The 19,874-nt window shown below is 40.9% G+C and overlaps 1 protein-coding gene across 26 annotated transcripts in view; it reads left to right on the top strand.

Annotated features, from left to right (window-relative positions):
• LOC139395705 (E3 ubiquitin-protein ligase MYCBP2) overlaps positions 1-19,874 on the top strand; it is a 350,297-nt gene that overhangs the window by 327,242 nt on the left and 3,181 nt on the right. For all 26 annotated transcript variants that reach the window (XM_071143146.1, XM_071143169.1, XM_071143125.1 and 23 more), the window contains 4 exons: positions 5,137-5,244; positions 9,728-9,937; positions 12,574-12,681; positions 12,985-13,150. In XM_071143146.1, coding sequence (XP_070999247.1) covers positions 5,137-5,244; positions 9,728-9,937; positions 12,574-12,681; positions 12,985-13,150 — 592 coding nt within the window. The remainder of the gene's footprint in view (positions 1-5,136; positions 5,245-9,727; positions 9,938-12,573; positions 12,682-12,984; positions 13,151-19,874) is intronic.

The following is a 19,874-nucleotide window of genomic DNA, read 5'->3' as shown; positions in this document are numbered from 1 at the left end:
CATCTCGGTACCTAATGGCAGTCAGGCTACCTCTGGCGAGCACTTTGAGGGCTGTGCGGCCCCCCAAAGAAATGCCACCCCACACCATGACTGACCCACCGCCAAACCGGTCATGCTGGAGGATGTTGCAGGCAGCAGAACGTTCTCCACGGCGTCTCCAGACTCTGTCACGTCTGTCACGTGCTCAGTGTGAACCTGCTTTCATCTGTGAAGAGCACAGGGCGCCAGTGGCGAATTTGCCAATCTTGGTGTTCTCTGGCAAATGCCCAACGTCCTGCACGATGTTGGGCTGTAAGCACAACCCCCACCTGTGGACGTCGGGCCCTCATACCACCCTCATGGAGTCTGTTTCTGACCGTTTGAGCAGACACATGCATATATATATATATATGTGTGTGTGTGTGTGTGTGTATATATATCTGTGTGTATGTATACACAGTACAAGGTCAACAGTTTGGACACACCTACTCATTCCAGGGTTTTTCTTAATTTTTTCTACCTAGTAGAATAATAGTGAAGACATCAAAACTATAAAATAACACATATGGAAGCATTTAGTAACCAAGAATGTGATAAACAAATCAAAATATATTTGGTATATTTGAGAATCTTCAAAGTAGCCATCCTTTGCTTTGATGACAGCTATTGGCATTCTCTCAACCAGCTTCATGAGGTAGTCACCTGGAATGCATTTAAATTAACATGTGTCTTGTCAATGTATATTTTGGGGATTTCTTTCCTTCCTGCATTTGAGCCAATCAGTTGTGTTGTGACAAGATATGGGGTGGTATACAGAAGATAGCCCTATTTGGTAAAAGACCAAGTCCATATTATGTCAAGAACAGCTCAAATAAGCAAAGAGAAACTACATTCCATTACTTTAAGAAATGTTCTTCAATGCAGTCACAAAAACCATCAAGCGCTATGATGAAACTGGCTCTCATGAGGACCGCCACAGGAAAGAAAAAAAACAGAGTTACCTCTGCTGCAGAGGATAGATTCATGGTCGAATTGCTGCGAAGAAACCACTACTAAAGGACACCAATAAGAAGAAGAGACTTGCTTGGTTCAAGAAACACGAGCAATGGACATTAGACCGGTGGAAATCTATAATTTGGTCTGATGAGAAATTTGAGATTTCTGAATCCAACCGCCGTGTCTTTGTGAGATGCAGAGTTGGTGAACAAATGATCTTTCCATATATGGTTCCCACCATGATGCACGGAGGAGGTATGGGGGTGCTTTCCTGGTGACACTCTGATTTATTTAGAATTCAATGCTCACTTAACCAGCATGGCTACCACAGTATTCTGCAGCGATACAGCATCCCATCTGTTTTGCACTTAGTGGGACTATAATTTGTTTTTAGCAGTACAATGACCCAACACACCTCCAGGCTGTGTAAGGGATATTTGACCTAGAACAAGAGTAATGGAGTGCTGCATCAGATGACCTGGCCTCCACAATCACCCGACCTTAACCCAATTGAGATGGTTTGGGACGAGTTGGACCGCAGACTGAAGGGAAAGCAACCAGCTAGTGCTCAACATATGTGGAACTCCTTCAAGACTGTTGGAAAAGCATTCCAGGTAAAGCTGGTTGAGAGAATGCCAAGAGTGTGCAAAGCTGTCATCAAGGCAATGGATGGCTACTTTGAAGAATCTAAAATATATTTGTTTAGTTACTACATGGTCTTATATGTGTTATTTCATCGTTTTGATGTTTTCACTATGATGTAGAAAATAATAAAAAATTAAGAAAAACCCTTGAATGAGTAGTTGTGTCCATAGATGGATAGAGATAAAAATACAGTGGGGAGAACAAGTATTTGAGACACTGCCGATTTTGCAGGTTTTCCTACTTACAAAGCATGTAGTCTGTAATTTTTATCATAGGTACACTTCAACTGTGAGAGATGGTATCTAAAACAAAAATCCAGAAAATCACATTGTATGATTTTTAAGTAATGAATTTGCATTTTATTGCATCAGAAAAGCAGAACTTAATATTTGGTACAAAAACCTTTGTTTGCAATTACAGAGATCATACGTTTCCTTTAGTTCTTGACCAGGTTTGCGCAGCATGGATTTTGGCCCACTCCTCCAAACAGACCTTCTCCAGATCCTTCAGGTTTCGGGGCTGTCATTGGGCAATACGGACTTTCAGCTCCCTCCAAAGATTTTCTATTGGGTTCAGGTCTGGAGACTGGCTAGGCCACTCCAGGACCTTGAGATGCTTCTTACGGAGCCACTCCTTAGTTGCCCTGGCTGTGTGTTTCGGGTCGTTGTCATCCTGGAAGACCCAGCCACGACCCATCAATGCTCTTACTGAGGGAAGGGGGTTGTTGGCCAAGATCTTGCGATACATGGCCCCATCCATCCTCCCCTCAATACGGTGCAGTCGTCTTGTCCCCTTTGCAGAAAAGCATCCCCAAAGACTGATGTTTCCACCTCCATGCTTCACGGTTGGGATGGTGTTCTTGGGGTTGTACTCATCCTTCGTCTTCCTCCAAACACGGCGAGTGGAGTTTAGACCAAAAAGCTCTATTTTGTCTCGTCAGACCACATGGCCTTCTCCCATTCCTCCTCTGGATCATCCAGATGGTCATTGGCAAACTTCATACGGGCCTGGACATGCCCTGGCTTGAGCAGGGGGACCTTGCGTGCGCTGCAGGATTTTAATCCATGACGGCGTAGTGTGTTACTAATGGTTTTCTTAGAGACTGTGGTCCCAGCTCTCTTCAGGTCATTGACCAGGTCCTGCCGTGTAGTTCTGGGCTGATCCCTCACCTTCCTCATGATCATTGATGTCCCACGAGGTGAGATCTTGCATGGAGCCCAAGACCGAGGGTGATTGACAGTCATCTTGAACTTCTTCCATTTTCTAATAATTGCACCAACAGTTGTTGCCTTCTCACCAAGCTGCTTGCCTATTGTCCTGTAGCCCATCCCAGCCTTGTGCAGGTCTACAATTTTGTCCCTGATGTCCTTACACAGCTCTCTGGTCTTGGCCATTGTGGAGAGGTTGGAGTCTGTTTGATTGAGTGTGTGGACAGGTGTCTTTTATACAGGTAACGAGTTCAAACAGGTGCAGTTAATACAGGTAATGAGTGGAGAACAGGAGGGCTTCTTAAAGAAAAACTAACAGGTCTGTGAGAGCCGGATTTCTTACTGGTTGGTAGGTGATCAAATACTAATGTCATGCAATAAAATTCAAATTAATTACTTAAAAATCATACAATGTGATTTTCTGGATTTTTGTTTTAGATTCTGTCTCTTACAGTTGAAGTGTACCTATGATAAAAATGACAGACCTCTACATGCTTTGTAAGCAGGAAAACCTGCAAAATCGGCAGTGTATCAAATACTTGTTCTCCCTCTGTATATATATATATAATCTCAGCAAAAAAAGAAACATTGAGTTTGCTAATGAGGATGCTCATGATGTGATAATAGCCCAGTCATTGTTGAATAAGTAAACTCAGCAAAAACAAGAAATGTCCTCTCACCATCAACTGCGTTTATTTTCAACAAACTTAACATGTGTAAATATTTGTACGAACATGAGATTCAACAACTGAGACATAAACTGAACAAGTTCCACAGACATGTGACTAACAGAATTTGAATAATGTGTCCCTGAACAAAAGGTGAGGGGGTCAAAAGTAACAGTCAGTATCTGGTGTGACCACCAGCTGCATTAAGTATTGCAGTACATCTCCTCCTCATGGACTGCACCATATTTGCCCATTCTTGCTGTGAGAAGTTACCCCACTCGTCCACCAAGGCACCTGCAAGTTCCCGGACATTTCTGGGGGGCCCTAGCCCTCACCCTCCGATCCAACAGGTCCCAGACATGCTCAATGGGATTGAGATCCGGGCTCTTCGCTGGCCATGGCAGAACAGACAGTTCTGTCTTGCAGTAAATCACTTACAGAACGAGCAGTATGGCTGGTGGCATTGTCATGCTGGAGGGTCATGTCAGGAATGAGCCTGCAAGAAGGGTACCACATGAGGGAGGAGGATGTCTTCCCTGTAACGCACCGCGTTGAGATTGCCTACATTGGCAACAAGCTCAGTCCGATGATGCTGTGACACACTGCCCCAGACCATGACAGACCCTCCACTTCCAAATCGAGTACAGGCCTCGATGTAACGCTCATTCCTTCGACAATAAACACGAATCCCACCATCACCCCTAGTGAGACAAAACCGCGACTCGTCAGTGAAGAGCACTTTTTGCCAGTCCTGTCTGGTCCAGCGACGGTGGGTTTGTGCCCATAGGCGACGTTGTTGCCGGTGATGTCTTTTGAAGACCTGCCTTAATTTAAAACAGGCCTTCAAGCCCTCAGTCCAGGAGCCTCTCTCAGCCTATTGCGGACAGTCTGAGCACCGATGGAGGGATTGTGCATTCCTGGTGTAAATCGGGCAGTTGTTGTTGCCATCCTGTACCTGTCCTGCAGGTGTGATGTTCGGATGTACCGATCCTGTGCAGGTGTTGTTACACATGGTCTGCCACTGCGAGGACGATCAGCTGTCCGTCTTGTCTCCCTGTAGCGCTGTCTTGGGCGTCTCACAGTACAAATATTGCAATTTATTGCCCTGGCCACATCTGCAGTCCTAATGCCTCCTTGCAGCATGCTTACACAGATGAGCAGGGACCCTGGGCATCTTTCTTTTGGTGTTTTTCAGAGTCAGTAGAAACTGCCTCTTTCGTGTCCTACGTTTTCATAACTGTGACCTTAATTTTCTACTCTCTGTAAGCTGTTAGTGTCTTAACGACCGTTCCACATGTGCATGTTTATGGTTCATTGAACACGCATGGGAAACAGTGTATAAACCCTTTACAATGAAGATCTGTGAAGTTATTTGTATTTTTACTAATTATCTTTGCAAGACAGGGTACTGCAAATGGGACGTATCTTTTTTTTGCTGAGTTTATATTAAAAAAATATATAATGGTTTACCTCCCTGGAGTTCCAGATAGGTAGGATTTGAACTTGTGGGACAATTCTATTGGTTTTGTTGTTTGAAAAAAAAAAAAAATGTAACCAAGGATTCTTGTTTACCTTTATGCCAAAGATGTGTTCAGATTCAAGGTCAGGTTCTATGTGTGTGATTCTGTTTTGTTCCTCAGTTGGACTGCAGTCACGTGTTCCATCTCCAGTGTACCCGTCGTGTTCTGGACAACCGCTGGCTCGGACCCAGGATCACTTTTGGCTTCATGTCCTGCCCAATCTGCAAGGTACTATTCACCTTATGTAGCCCCGCCCTCTCGACCTGAGCCATTTCAAACGTGGTCGTCCTACAACTTCCGGCCCATTGACACACAAGCAAAACCATGGTTAAATATTAAATAAATGTGTCATTATCATGTAGTATAAGCACTCTGAAGCCGACACTAGCATATTCAGCATTCCTGGAGACCTAAAATGGCAGGTTAGCTAGCTAGCTTATTAGGCTGTATCAAATGGTCGTTATCCGTACAGGCTGTATTACCTTTTAATTGAAGATCAATGCTTGAAAGGGCAAATGTTGTTAGACAGAATACCAATGACAAAAGACAGAAACAGTGCTGAAATGTTTTGATGTAGATAACATTAAGATATTTGCAGTCGGTTGTGCCCAATGATTTGTATATACACTAGATGACTGCCACTGTGCCTCCATCTTGGAAGCTATAGAAATGCATTTATTAATCTATACATTCATTTTTGGACACATTTATTCTATTTACAGACACTTTAAGCCGTTATATTATGTGGGCAAAAAATGTAAATATAAAAATATATAACATTTTCCTTAAGGAATATTTTTTTTTATTAATAATGTTACTGTCCCCACTGCATCAAAAAAATACCTAGATACAAGGACATAATTTTGTCCTTGAAACACTTCATTGACATAGTGTAGAATTCCATTCATTCCTATGGAGGACAGCTCCTACTGGGGAGTGCCAATATGGTTGACCAGTTGCTTCAAACCCAATGCATAGCATCAGCAATCCAAAGTTTATATACATCATTGGTTGTGCCACAAAGCTAACTAGCTAACCTGCCATTTTGAATCTATGGAAATGCTAATGATGCTAATAATAATACATTTAATTTGTATGGTATAGAAATACAGTTTTATATCTTTATGTTTGAAGCCTGAAATGTGGCAAAAGGTCGCAAAGTTCAAGGGGGCCGAATACTTTCGCAAGGCACTGTATTCCTCTTGTCCAGATGGGTTAGGGCAGTGTGATTGCGATTGCTTCGTCTGTGGACCTATTGGGGCGGTAAGCAAATTGGAGTGGGTCTAGTGTGTCAGGTAGGGTGGAGGTGATATGGTCCTTGACTATTCTCTCAAAGCACTTCATGATGACGGAAGTGAGTGCTACGGTGCGATAGTCATTTAGCTCAGTTACCTTTGCTTTCTTGGGAACAGGAACTGTGGTGGCTCTCTTGAAGCATGTAGGAACAGCAGACTGGGATAAGAATTGATTGAATATGTCCTTAAACACACCAGCCAGCTGGTCTGCGCATCCTCTGAGGACGCAGCTAGGGATGCCGTTTTATTTTTGTAGTCCGAGATTGATTGTAGACCTGCCACATACCTCTCGTGTCTGAGCCGTTAAATTGCGGCTCTACTTTGTCTCTATACTGACGCTTAGCTTGTTTGATTGGTGTGTGTTTGGACCACGATAGGTCGTTAGTGATGTGAGCACCAAGGAACTTGAAACGCTCGATCGTCTCCACTACAGCAAACTTAATTCGCCATTCAGACGTAGATGAACAGCGAGTACAGGAGGGGGCTAAGCACGCACAGCTGAGGGACCCCCATGTTGTGGGTCAGCGTGGCGGATGTTTTTGCCTACCCTGACCACCTTGGGACGGCCCGTCAAAGTCCAGGATCGGAATGCAGTTGGAGGTGTTTAATCCTATAGAGTCCTTAATTTAGTGATGACCTTGGAGAGCACTATGGTGTTGAACGCTGAGCTGTATTCAATGACCAGCATTCTCATGTAGGTGTTCCTTTTGTCCAGGTGGGAAATGGCAGTGTAGAGTGCAATAGAGTTTGTGTCATCTGTGGGTCTGTTGGGGCGGTATGCAAATTGGAGTTGGTCTAGGGTTTCTGGGGTGATGGTGTTAAAGTGAGCCATGACAAGCATTTCATGGCTACAGATGTGAGTGCTACTGGCCGATAGTCATTTAGCAAAGTTACGTTGGAGTTCTAGGGCACGGGACTATGGTGGTCTGCTTGAAACATATGGGTATTACAAACTGAGTCAGGGAGAGGTTGAAAATGTCAGGGAAGACACTTGTTAGCGAATTCTCTGAGTACACGTCTGTTAGTGGAATTCTAAATTCCTCTGTATTATTTCCCAATCAGAATTATTACTCTGTCAATGCATTCTAAAGGGATTGTAAGACCCAATATTTTTATAAGAAATGGACAGAGTCCCGGTCTTAAAAGTCAGGTAACAGCGTTTAATTCAAGAGAGTACTCCCACATACACATATTTCCACAGGTTATAAACTGAAAATGACGTCAGCGTTTTCTAAACGTTCTATCCCTTTTCACCAGTAGAGAGGCCCTATAGCTCTCGAGCCTGAAGTCAAGGTCAGTCAGTATAAATCAGCATTCTAGACAGTCTGGAGATAGTCCGTTCCTGCCACCTGGAGATTGTACAAATGAATGAACTAAGGAACAGACCTTCATTGTTACTAAACTCCTGACTACATTATATACAATTGGGAATGGGAGCAAGAGAGAAAATTCATATGTACAGTACATTATAGCATTTGGACTAGTCCGTTCTGATTGGAATGTATACATAATTAGTCATTTCAACCATAATTTCCTCCAACAACGTCCTGGTAATCCGTCTGGCCCTGCGGCCTTCTGAATGTTAACCTGTTTAAAGGTCTTACTCACATTGGCTATGGAGATCATGATCACAGAGTCGTCCAGGACAGCTGGTGCTCTCATTCATGGTTCTGTGTTGCTTGCTTCGAAGCGAGCGCAAAGAAGGCATTAGGTCTAGTATGCTCGCGTCACTGAGCAGCTCGCAGCTGGGCTTCCCTTTGTAGTCCGTGATAGTTTGCAAGCCCTGCCACATCTGACGAGCATCAGAGCCGGTGTAGTAGGATTCAATCTTAGTCCTGTTTGATAGTTTGTCTGCGGGTATCGCAGGATTTCTTATAAGCTTCCGGGTTAGAGTCCTGTTCGTTGAAATCGGCGGCTCTACCCTTTATTCCAGTACGGATGTTGCCTGTAGTCCATGGCTTCTGGTTGGGATATGTACGTACAGTCATTGTGGGGACGACATCGTCAATGCACTTATTGATGAAGCCGGTGACTGATGGATGTGGTTCACACCTCAATGCCATTGGATGAATCACAGAACATATTCCAGTTTGTACAGGCAAAACAGTCCTGTAGCATCCGATTAATCTGACCACTTCCGTATTGAGCGAGTCACCTGTACATCCTGCATTAGTTTTTGCTTGCAAGCAAGAATCAGGAGGATAGAATTATGGTCAGATTTGCTAAATGGAGGGCAAAGAAGAGCTTTGTATGTGTCTCTGTGTGTGGAGTAAAGGTGGTCTAGAGTTTTTTTTCTCTGGTTACACATGACATGCTGAGTTAAAATTGATTTAAATTTGCCTGCGTTAAAGTCCCCGGCCAGTAAGAGTGCCGCTTATGGATGAGCATTTTCTTGTTTCCTTATGGCCTTATACAGCTCGTTGAGTGCAGTCTTCGTACAAGCATCGGTTGGTTGTGGTACACAGACGGCTATGAATAATATAGATGAGAACTGTCTTGGTAGCTAGTGTGGTCTACAGCTTATCATGAGGTATTCTACCTCAGGCGAGCAATAACTCGAGACTTATTTTATATTAGACATCGCACACCAGCTGTTATTGACAAATAGACACACACCCCGCCCTCGTCTTAGCTGCTCTGTCCTGCAAATGCACGGAAAACCCAGCCAGCTCTATATTATCCGTGTCGGATAATCTTATCCCTTGATAGGGATTTGGGCTTGGTCTCCGAATTGCATTATATCCTTCGCGACGGACTCTTTGTCCAGTTTGAGGTGAGTAATCGCTGTTCCGATGTCCAGAAGCTGTTTTCGGTCATAAGAGACAGTATCAACAACTTTGTGTACATAATAAGTTACAAACAATGCGAAAAAAACGAACAAAATAGCACAGTTGGTTAAGAGCCCGTAAAACTGCAGCCATCCCCTCCGGCGCCATTATCATTCACTTCTGATTCATTGAAATCGAAGTCCTCATCCAAAACGAGGTTAGTAATCGCTGTTTTGATGTCCAGAAGCCCTTTTTTGGTCATATGAAACAATGTCTGAAACATTATGTACAAAAAAAGTTAGGACCAGGCCCCCCCAAAAAATAGCACGTAACAGTGGCCATCCCTCCTGGGGCCATTCTCAAATCCAAACCACTGCCCTTCTGACTCGCAGTCCTCCTACCTTTACGGTCTACTCTTCACTGTCCTATCTGGTCAATAAAACAAAACTAAAAATACATTGCTGTGTAGAGTTGAGGACTTGAGTTCTCAAATTTACTAATTGACCTTACAAAGATTCATATCTTCAATTGCTTGGATCATAACAACTCTGGCTCTGTTTGTTTGAACTAACATTTTGTTAAGGAGCGAAAATTGACTCATACTCCAAGACTTGAGACTTGACTGGACTGTTGCCTTTTTCCTCCCAGAACAAGATCAACCACTCCGTCATCAAGGACCTGCTGGACCCTATCAAGGAGCTGTTTGAGGACGTACGGAGGAAAGCTCTGATGAGAATGGAGTACGAGGGTCTGCACAAGAGCGAGGCCATCACCACGCCCGGTGCCCGCTTCCACAATGATCCGGCCGGCTTCGCAATGAACCGATACGCCTACTACGTCTGCTACAAGTGCAAGAAGGTAGGCAGAATTCGGTTTCATAATAGAATGGATCTTTCCCTTAAAGGGCTAGTTCACTTTTTTAAGTTCAAATTATTTGTATATTTAGTGTTGTCAATTTGGAAAAAATAACCTTAAACTTCAAAATAAGGAATAATATCCTTATCCCCTAGGGTCTGTATTTTCCCCCCGCGGTAATCTAATTAGCATAATAATAACATCCCCGTTGGTTTAAAAAAAAATGTAAATAATATATTTGCATGGGCAATGGCAGCCTTCCCATCTGCGGTCCTCATAAGGGACTTCAGCTCAGTGTACCTCGACTGTGAAAAATTGCCGTTGATTATCCCTGTTTCCAGTGTGTCCGCCAAGATGGGATTCTTTCTCCAAAACAGATTAAAAACTACCTTCTTGAGGACAAAGTAACAATGCTGCTCCAAGGATTTGGGCAGTTTTGACTGCCCAACAGCAGTGGCTCACTTTGAAAAGGCCAAGGTCCGCCACAAACTCAAGTAAATTAGAGGCATAATTTTTGTGTTCATCAGGTCCAGTCCTAGCAGTTCTGCTGCCGCCCTGGGCAAGATCAACATATGCAGCGCCTATGTCATGTATAGTTTAAATATTTGGAATGGATTGATAGACTAGAGTAAAGTACTGATGTATATCATATTATTCAGTAGCACTTGGAAATGAAACCATCGTTGCCAACTATTCACAACTATAACCTTAACCTAATTCTTCTAACCTGCTACAAAAAGTCAAATCTGACGTTAATTTGACATAAGCTGGATCCCTTTTAGCCATGACTGGCCAGCCCTTGTGTTCATAGACAGCCATATTTTGTTATTTATTAGGACTAATTAGAATGTTCATGCCTAGGCTAAATTAAATTAGAGAGGCCTAGATTTGTATTTGAAAACAGCTGTGTTTTATTTATTTATTAAAATGTTCATACAATAGGACATGTTGTTCGCAAAATTATACAAATATTATATTTTTAAGTTTTATACAGTGTAGGTCAAATCAAAATTATTTATATAGCCCTTCGTACATCAACTGGTATTTCAAAGTGCTGTACAGAAACAAGGTGACTTGTTCTAAATGTTAAATGTTTTTTTGATCATATTAATTTATGATTTATAGCAGGGATGAAGAGGCGCAATGTTTTGTTTTTCAACAAAACGCTAATTTCTATTCTGTTAAGATGAATGACAATGTAAATGTGATTTTGAGCACTGTGGGTCAAATCAAAGTTTATTTGTCACGTGCTCCGAATACAACAGGTGTAGGTAGACCTTACAGTGAAATGCTTACTTACAGGCTCTAACCAATATTGCAAAAAAGGTATTAGGTGAACAATAGGTAAGTAAAGAAATAAAAGAACAGTAGCGAGGCTACATACAGACACCGGTTAGTCACGCTGATTGAGGTAGTATGTAGATATGGTTAAGGTGACTATGCATATATGATGAACAGAGAGTAGCAGTAGCGTAAAAGAGGGGGTGGTGGGTGGAAGGACACAATGCAGATAGCCCGGTTAGCTAATGTGCGGGAGCACTGGATAGTCGGGCCAATTGAGGCAGTATGTACATGTAGATATGGTTAAAGTGACTATGCATATATGATAAACAGTGTAGCAGCAGCGTAAAAAGAGGGATTTGGTTGGGAGGGGGCACACAATGCAAATAGTCCACGTAGCCATTTTATTTCGGGTGGACGCCCTAATGCTTTACCTACCCAATGCATATGGATGTCCAGTAAATTTCTCAAATGTCCGGTAAATTCAAATCTTGCCGGTCGCATTGTCCGCTGCCATATTTTCCTAACTGAAACCCTGATGTGGAAGTAATTTAGTACCCTCCAAAAAGGGGGTTAATTATGGGTAATACATTATTTTTATTTTTTTTGTAATTTCCTGATCTTTCTCTATATATCTCAGATATAGGACAGACACTTTTAAAACAAAATGTATTTTGATGTATTTTTGGACAATCTGTTTTTCCATGTATGAGTATATTCTGAATCATATATCACTAGGCTTTGGGATAGTTAAAAGGCCAGTGCCAGAGGACCTGAGGGACCTACTGGGTACATAACTCAAAAGCATACAGTAAATTCAAAAAGTACCAGACCCCTAGACTTTTCCACATTTTTGTTATGTTACAACCTTATTGTAAGATGGTTTTTCTCATCAATCTACACATAGTATCCCATAACGAAAAACCAAACGTTAGCAAATGTATAAAAAATAAAGATACCTTGTTTACATAAGTATTCAGACAAAGCAACAAAAAAAATGTTTTTGTTTGTCATTATGGAGTATTGTGTGTAGATTGAATACTTTCCGAACGCACTGTATTTCTTCTATACGCTAATAGCAGTAAGGCCAAATTCAATGTTTCAGCAAGTATTTTTTTAAATATATTTTGGGAATACCTAAAGGGGTCCTAAAATTCCATATCAAATTGCCAAATGATCCTTCGTCTGACCATCTTAATAGTTTAGGCATAGACTCTTAAGGATTAACTTGTGAGAATACAGTAGCAGCAGGCATATATTTCCCCTACATGGAATATATTTCGCAGAGGTCCTTCAGTCAGTTTCGCTTGTCTCTAATTAACTACTTTTAACTGACCCATTCCCTTCCTCTGTTGCAGGCGTACTTTGGGGGAGAGGCGCGCTGTGACGCGGAGGCAGGACAGGGAGACGACTACGACCCCAGCGAGCTGATATGTGGAGCATGCTCAGATGTGTCCAGGGCACAGGTGGGTGGAGGACAAGGTCCAGCGAAGGCCTTAGGGCATTGACTCCATTGGGCTGTGTAACCAACACATTGCTGAATACTTGGTAGTATCCAAGTTTGTATAGTGGGACACATCTTGACACTTTAACTCCTGACCCTATCACTTAAAATTAAGACATTATTTTTCAAATAATACGATTTATTGTCCATTTCAATATAAATTAACTTTGTAACCTCAGCAATACATTTTAAATACTAAATACACAAATCAATACATTTTTATACAATACAATTGACACACTATACATCCATGTTCTGTCTGCAGATGTGTTCCAAGCACGGGACAGACTTTCTGGAGTACAAATGCCGTTACTGCTGCTCGGTGGCTGTTTTCTTCTGCTTCGGCACCACTCACTTCTGTAACGCCTGCCATGATGACTTCCAGAAGATGACCAGTGTGCCCAAGGAGGAGCTGCCTCACTGTCCTGCAGGTACTGACTTACCGTGCAAAATGCATCATCATAACATACGTTTTTGCTCTGTAAGGAAAGTGCTCCATCTTAACTTGACTGCTGATATGCATACTTCTTCGGGATTGTATTTAAAAGTAAACAAAATTAACTAAATACTGAACAAAACACTGAAAGATTGCTTGTGAGTATAGTATTCCTTTAAGCCCTTAGCTCCTTTAAGGAGCATATCAAGCCGTTGTCAAATGTCCTCCATTTCACTCGGTACGGGGCAAGTTTTAGTTGTTGCCACAGTTGAAGCACCAGGTATGCAACCAGACAACCGGACCAATACCCTATTTATCTATTCAGTTATATACTTACCCGTTATTTATAACCAGGAACGTTGATTTAGCGCCTATTTACGATAGTATCTTCTGGCCGGGGAGCTTTGTTAAGAGCCTCAACACTTGCTCTAAATGTTAACATGCATCGCGGTTTTGGAAACATAAGGAACGTATCTTTCGTATCAGTGAGAATTAATTTAAAAACAAAAGGTTAAATTACTACACACCTTTTATAGTGTTAGTGTCCCTGTATGGCTATATTTCTTACTATATTACTTGTTTACAGAAAACAGAGGAGACTACCAGTGCTAATTAGCTATCTGCGTCCGAACACCTGTGTGTAAACTGTCCCCACACCTAATGCGTGTTGTCACTGAAAAATACTGTCCGCTGCAACTTTGTTAATACCACTAAAAACCAGGCAAGATGGCGTCCTGAACACAACGGTGCAAAATCACCTCAAGATAAATACGTAATATTCAATATCAGTAAGTTAGACCAAATTTTAGCACTTCCTTCCAGACTCATTAAGCATCTCCAATCCAAAACTAAATCTAGAATCAGCTTCGTATTTCACAACACAACATCCTTCACTCATCCTTGACTTCGGTGATGTCATTTACAAAATAGCCTCCAACACTCTACTCAGCAAATTGGATGCAGTCTATCACAGTGCCATCCATTTTGACACCAAAGCCCCATATACTTCCCACCACTGCGACCTGTATGCTCTCGTTGGTTTGCCCTCGCTTCATATTTGTCGCCAAGCCCACTGGCTCCAGGTCATCTGTAAGTCTTTGCTAGGTAAAGCCCCGTCTTATCTCAGCTCACTGGTCACCATAGCAGCACACACCCATAGCATGCGCTCCTGCAGGTATATTTCACTGGTCACCCCCAAAGCCAACTCCTCCTTTGGCCACCTTTCCTTCCAGTTCTCTGCTGCCCATGACTGGAACTAATTGCAAAAATCACTAAAGCTGTAGTCTTATATCTCCCTCGCTAACTTTAAGCACCAGCTATCAGAACAGCTTACAGATCATTGCACCTGTACACAGCCCATCCAACCAACTACCTACCTCATCCCCATATTGTTATTTATTTTTTTGCTCCTTTGCACCCCAGTATCTCTACTTGCACATTCATCTTCTGCACATCTATCACTTGTTTAATTGCTAAATTGTAATTATTTTGTCACTATGGCCTATTTATTGGCTTACCTCCCTAATCTTACTACATTTGCACACACTGTATATTGACTTTTCTATTGTGTTATTGACTGTACATTTGTTTCTGTGTTTGTGTCGCAATGCTTGCTTTATCTTGGCCAGGTCGCAGTTGTAAATGAGAACTTGTTCTCAACTGGCCTACCTGGTTAAATAAAGGTGAAAAAATATATATACATATATATACTCGCTGTTAATTACATTCAATCTGAATAATAACACAAAACAAATCATAAGGCTAGAGAAATGTATTGACAAATATAACGAAAACAAGCAACACTCAAACATGACGGAGAGTAAACGTGGAGAATCAATATCGAAAAAGAAACGCGACTCTTCCGCGGATACAAACAATTTATGCTTTTCACCACTGGGACTGGTAAGTGTGGGAAGTGATCTGTTAAAGTCGATAAATGACAAACTGGGTATACTTGAATTAGTCAGTAAGGATATAAAGGATTTGAAGGTGAGCCTTGAAATGAGTGACGAAAGAGTTCCGATAATAGAGAAAGAAACTAAGCTAAAAGGGGACAGTCAGTAAGATAGAAACGGATGTTAATGAACTTAAAAATAACATAATTCTGAGAGAAGCCTTACTAGATATAGACTAGATCTATGAGAGAAAATCTGGTACTTACTGGTATCCGAGAGAGAGGAGAAGTTCCCGAAAACGTAGTGAAGGAATTCTTTCTTACAGTGCTTCAAATCCCACTCGATGCTGACGATAAAATCCAACTCAAACATATACACTGTTTTGGACAGAGGACAGAGATATGAGCGTCCAATTATCCAAAAACACAGCAAATAGAAGACACAGAAGGCACAGTATGTGGGTATGTGTGGATGTATTGTGGTGGTGTGGTGTGGTGTGTTTTTTGGTGTTTGGAAAGTGTGCCGTTGAGTGAGAAAGGAAATGGTTGCATATCCCAGAACCAATGTATGTCTGTGAGCAGGGGTTGGGAGAGAGCTTTGCATTTTGTGCAGATGAGGGATATACATTTTAAAATAAATTATACATCTAATGTATTTATTTATTGTCTTGTCATAATGGAACAGTCCACAACCCTTTACCCTAGACACCCACCTGAATGACCCATACACTGAAGAGAAGATGTATCTGTAACAGATATCTGTTTTATGGGCCTGCTGTAAGCTGCCTGTATGCAGCCAAAACAGAAAGATAAATGCAGTCAGAGACCTACTAGAGCAGTACCGCCCCTCAATTTTCTGAGCCTGCCTGGCAGGGTTGGTCCGACAAAGCCAGGGCCCCCTGATGGGTGAGCATAATATACAAGGAAATTCTCGAAACTGCTAATGAGAACATTTACGACCTTGTACCTAGCCGGTGTAGATTCCGATAGGGTATCCCCACCCAGGTTGTGGCAGTGCTGGCAACACAGGCTGTCATAACCCATGGGGAGGGGGTCACACTCGGACAATCAGAGATGTGACATACTATGGTGGCCCTTGTGGCACAAAATCAAAGGTCTGACTGCACAGAGATGCTTGGGGAAATGGTAACAACTTGGGACCAGCGTGTGTGTGTTTCAGGGGAACGGGTTGGATCTGATCTCCACCTAAGACTTGACAATGGTTAATCAAATCTCACATTTTTGCCAGCTGTAACTATATGCATTCATAGATCAGGTCCTTTCTTGAGTTGGGCTCTGGGATATAACAATCGTTAAGCATCTGAGTTTATGGTTGAGTGTGTGAGTAAGTGTGTGTTTTTCCACATCTGTTGCAAGGGGGTAAGGATGTTAGAGACAATATAGGAGGAATCACAATAAAATAATTGCTTGACAAAAATGTAATGTAATGCAAAGGCAATCCTGGTAAAAAGGTAGCAATCCTTTGCACAAACTGCTGACATTATTACGCATATTAATTGTAAATTAAGATACGTAGGATATTTGAATATATATATATATATATATATATATATATATATATATATATATATATATTTTATAGCAATATATAAAACAAATTGAGGTGAAAGCATTGGAAATAATTTTAGCGGTTGATCTGTTCTGTGGGTGGCACTGTGTGCTCTTTTCAAAGGATGGGTCCTGGCCTTTCGGGTGGCTAGGGATCTGGGGGTCTGGGGGTGGTTTCCCGGTCACTGGGATGACAGCCCAACTTGGGAGGGGCTTTGACGGGTGGAGTAGTGGAGAACAATTGGAGGCTTACTTAGTAGCAATGCAGATATCATGGTACAGTACATATGGGCACTCAATCACTATGCATTTTTTTATGGTAAATGTACAAACATATATTATGATGAATAGATATGAAACTTGTATCTCATTATGGTAAATGGTGCAAAGTATAGCCAGTTATAATTGTAATGGCATAGCAGATAATAAGAAAATGACAATATTTACCTTGCTCAAAGAGAAGGAATATAATATCTATTGTTTACAGGAAACTCATTCAACAATTTTAGATGAAGCTGAGTGGAAAATAGACTGGGGGGGTGAAATATACTTCATTCATGGGCAAAGAAACTCAAAAGGCTTGATTATATTAATTAACAGTCATTTTAAACCGAATGTGCAAATTGTCCAAACAGATGCGTAAGGTAAATGGATGGTTTTAAATATGTTATTGGACCATAAACAGATATGACTCAATAACCTTTACGGACCAAATAATGATGATCCACGCGTCTTTGAAATATATATATATATGTCACGAGAATTTTCAATCCCAATGATAACTGACAATCAATAGCTCTGACCAATCCCCGAGATCTGTAAGACCATGGGTTTAATAATAATTAGTCAGACTCAGCTTATGCAAAAGGATAGTACAGTTTATTCACAAGAACGTTCTAAAGTCCATTATACAAAGACATTCATTTTATAGCTACGCACCTAATTCCACACAAACAGTAGGTATCATACGCACATACTTCCACACAAACAGTAGGTATCCTACGCACATACTTCCACACAAACAGTAGGTATCCTACGCACATACTTCCACACAAACAGTAGGTATCCTACGCACATACTTCCACACAAACAGTAGGTATCCTCCGCACATACTTCCACACAAACAGTAGGTATCCTACGCACATACTTCCACACAAACAGTAGGTGAGTTTTATCTATAGTTCTCACCACTGTGGATCACTACCCAGCCGACAGTTCCATTCCCCCGAGATTAGGGAAACCTTGAGAAATACTCCCTATGCTCTCATAGGTTCCTCTGAGGCCTAGCCAGGTCGGTTCAAACACAGTTTTAATTGTTCTTTGGTATTTTCCTTCGGCCCCCACATACACGTTCAAATCCTGAGCTACGCCTTGCTCACACAGTCTGTGTTTTTCCACTATACAGATACATTGTTTAACCTAAATCTGACTAAAACTACACACATCATCAGATTATAATGTTATGATTGTAATCAATTTCATACAGTTATAAGGTTTCAGAGTGGAATTATTTTATCAATATCTTTCAACATATGCATTATTTTATCAATGTAATAAATTATCAACCCTGTAAGCAATATAAAACTATATTATTATGGTTGGAGATGATAATACTGTTTTAAATACCTCAATGAACAGTAGAGGAAATCACAATACAAACTATCACCCTCATGCCCTTAAGGCAATCATGAATGTCATGGATATATTGGAACTAGTTGATATATGGAGGCTTAAATATCCTGACCTAGTGAGATATACATGGCGGAGGCTCAATCAAGCTAGTCGTCTTGACTTGTTTCTCATGTCATTCTCATTGGCACCAAAAGTGAAAAAAAGTGTTGATAGGGAATAGAATGTGGTAGGACCATCAGATAATTGGCATATACATTACTTGTACTGAATTTCCACGTGGGCGAGGATATTGGACATTTAATCAAAGCCTATTGGATGATAATTTGTTTTTAACTAGGACAGAATAATTTATAACTGAATTTTTCCAACATAACATAGTTACAGCAAATCTGCTTATTGTATGGGACACTTTTTAAATATGCCTTTAGAGGTCATGCAATTCAGTACTTATCTCTAAAACCAAAGTAATTTAGGTCAATGGAGTCCATACTAACAAGGGAAATAGGTCTAACAGAACAGATGTATAGCAGTAAAAACTGTACCATAGAGGCACAGAATAATTCAGTGGAAAAACAAAAAGAAAGGAGTGAGCTAAGCATATGTTTTTGTTTCTGTCTCCTCCAGCTCCTCTAACCAAAGCTAATTGTATATATTTTTTTCTATGAATAATGTAAAATTAACAGCCATACAGACAACTCAAGTGAAGGTGAATTTACAGAAGAACATTTGATTCAATTAAAGCCTTTATGTCCGGGAAAACTCCAGGCTGGATGGTATACCAGTTGAGGTATACCAAACTATGTTTGATATACTCGAGGGCCGTTATTAGCATGTTTTAACGACTCATATGTAAATAGTAGATTATCGGACACTCAACAAGGTCTGATTTCATTATTACTGAAACAGGATACAAGTGGTAAATATAAAGGTACAGTCCTTTTTTTTTTTAAATGGAGGCCCCTTACACTTCAGTGTTGTGATGCTAAAATTCTAGCAAAATGTATAGCGCATATAATTAAAAGCTATTATTCGACATTATTAATTCTAATCAGAAAATGTTTTTTACATGGACAATACATTGGAGATAATATAAGGCTAGTACTGGAAACAATAGAACATATTTCAAAAATCTGGAATCCAGGCCTGCTATTCATAGCAGACAACTGAAATTTATATGTAAATGCCTGGAACATTTCCATTTTGGAGAATATCTTATAAAATGGGTTAAAATCATGTATAGTAACCCTAGGTGTAACATTGTAAATAATGGCTACTTCTCAAAAAGTTTTAAACTCTCATGAGTAGTAAAACAAGGTTGTCCACTATCGGCATATCTATTTATTATGGCCATTGGAATGTTAGATATTAAAATCAGATCCAACAATAATATCATGGGATTAGAAATACAGGGCTTAAAAACAAATGTGTCATTGCTGATGATTCATGTTCATGTTCATCTTTTAAATCCACAACACGGATCCCTCCATAGCCTCTTAGATGATCTTGATCATTTTTCTAACCTCTGGATTACAACCAAATTATGATAAGTGTACTATATTAGTTATTGGATGACTGAAAAATACTACTTTTACTTTACCATGTAGTTTACCAATATAATGGTCTG

Source organism: Oncorhynchus clarkii, chromosome 3 (assembly GCF_045791955.1).
Source record: "Oncorhynchus clarkii lewisi isolate Uvic-CL-2024 chromosome 3, UVic_Ocla_1.0, whole genome shotgun sequence".
NCBI classification, from domain to species: Eukaryota; Metazoa; Chordata; class Actinopteri; order Salmoniformes; family Salmonidae; genus Oncorhynchus; species Oncorhynchus clarkii.
The sequence above is the reverse complement of the archived record's forward strand: the minus strand, read 5'-3'. Positions and strand labels throughout refer to the sequence as shown.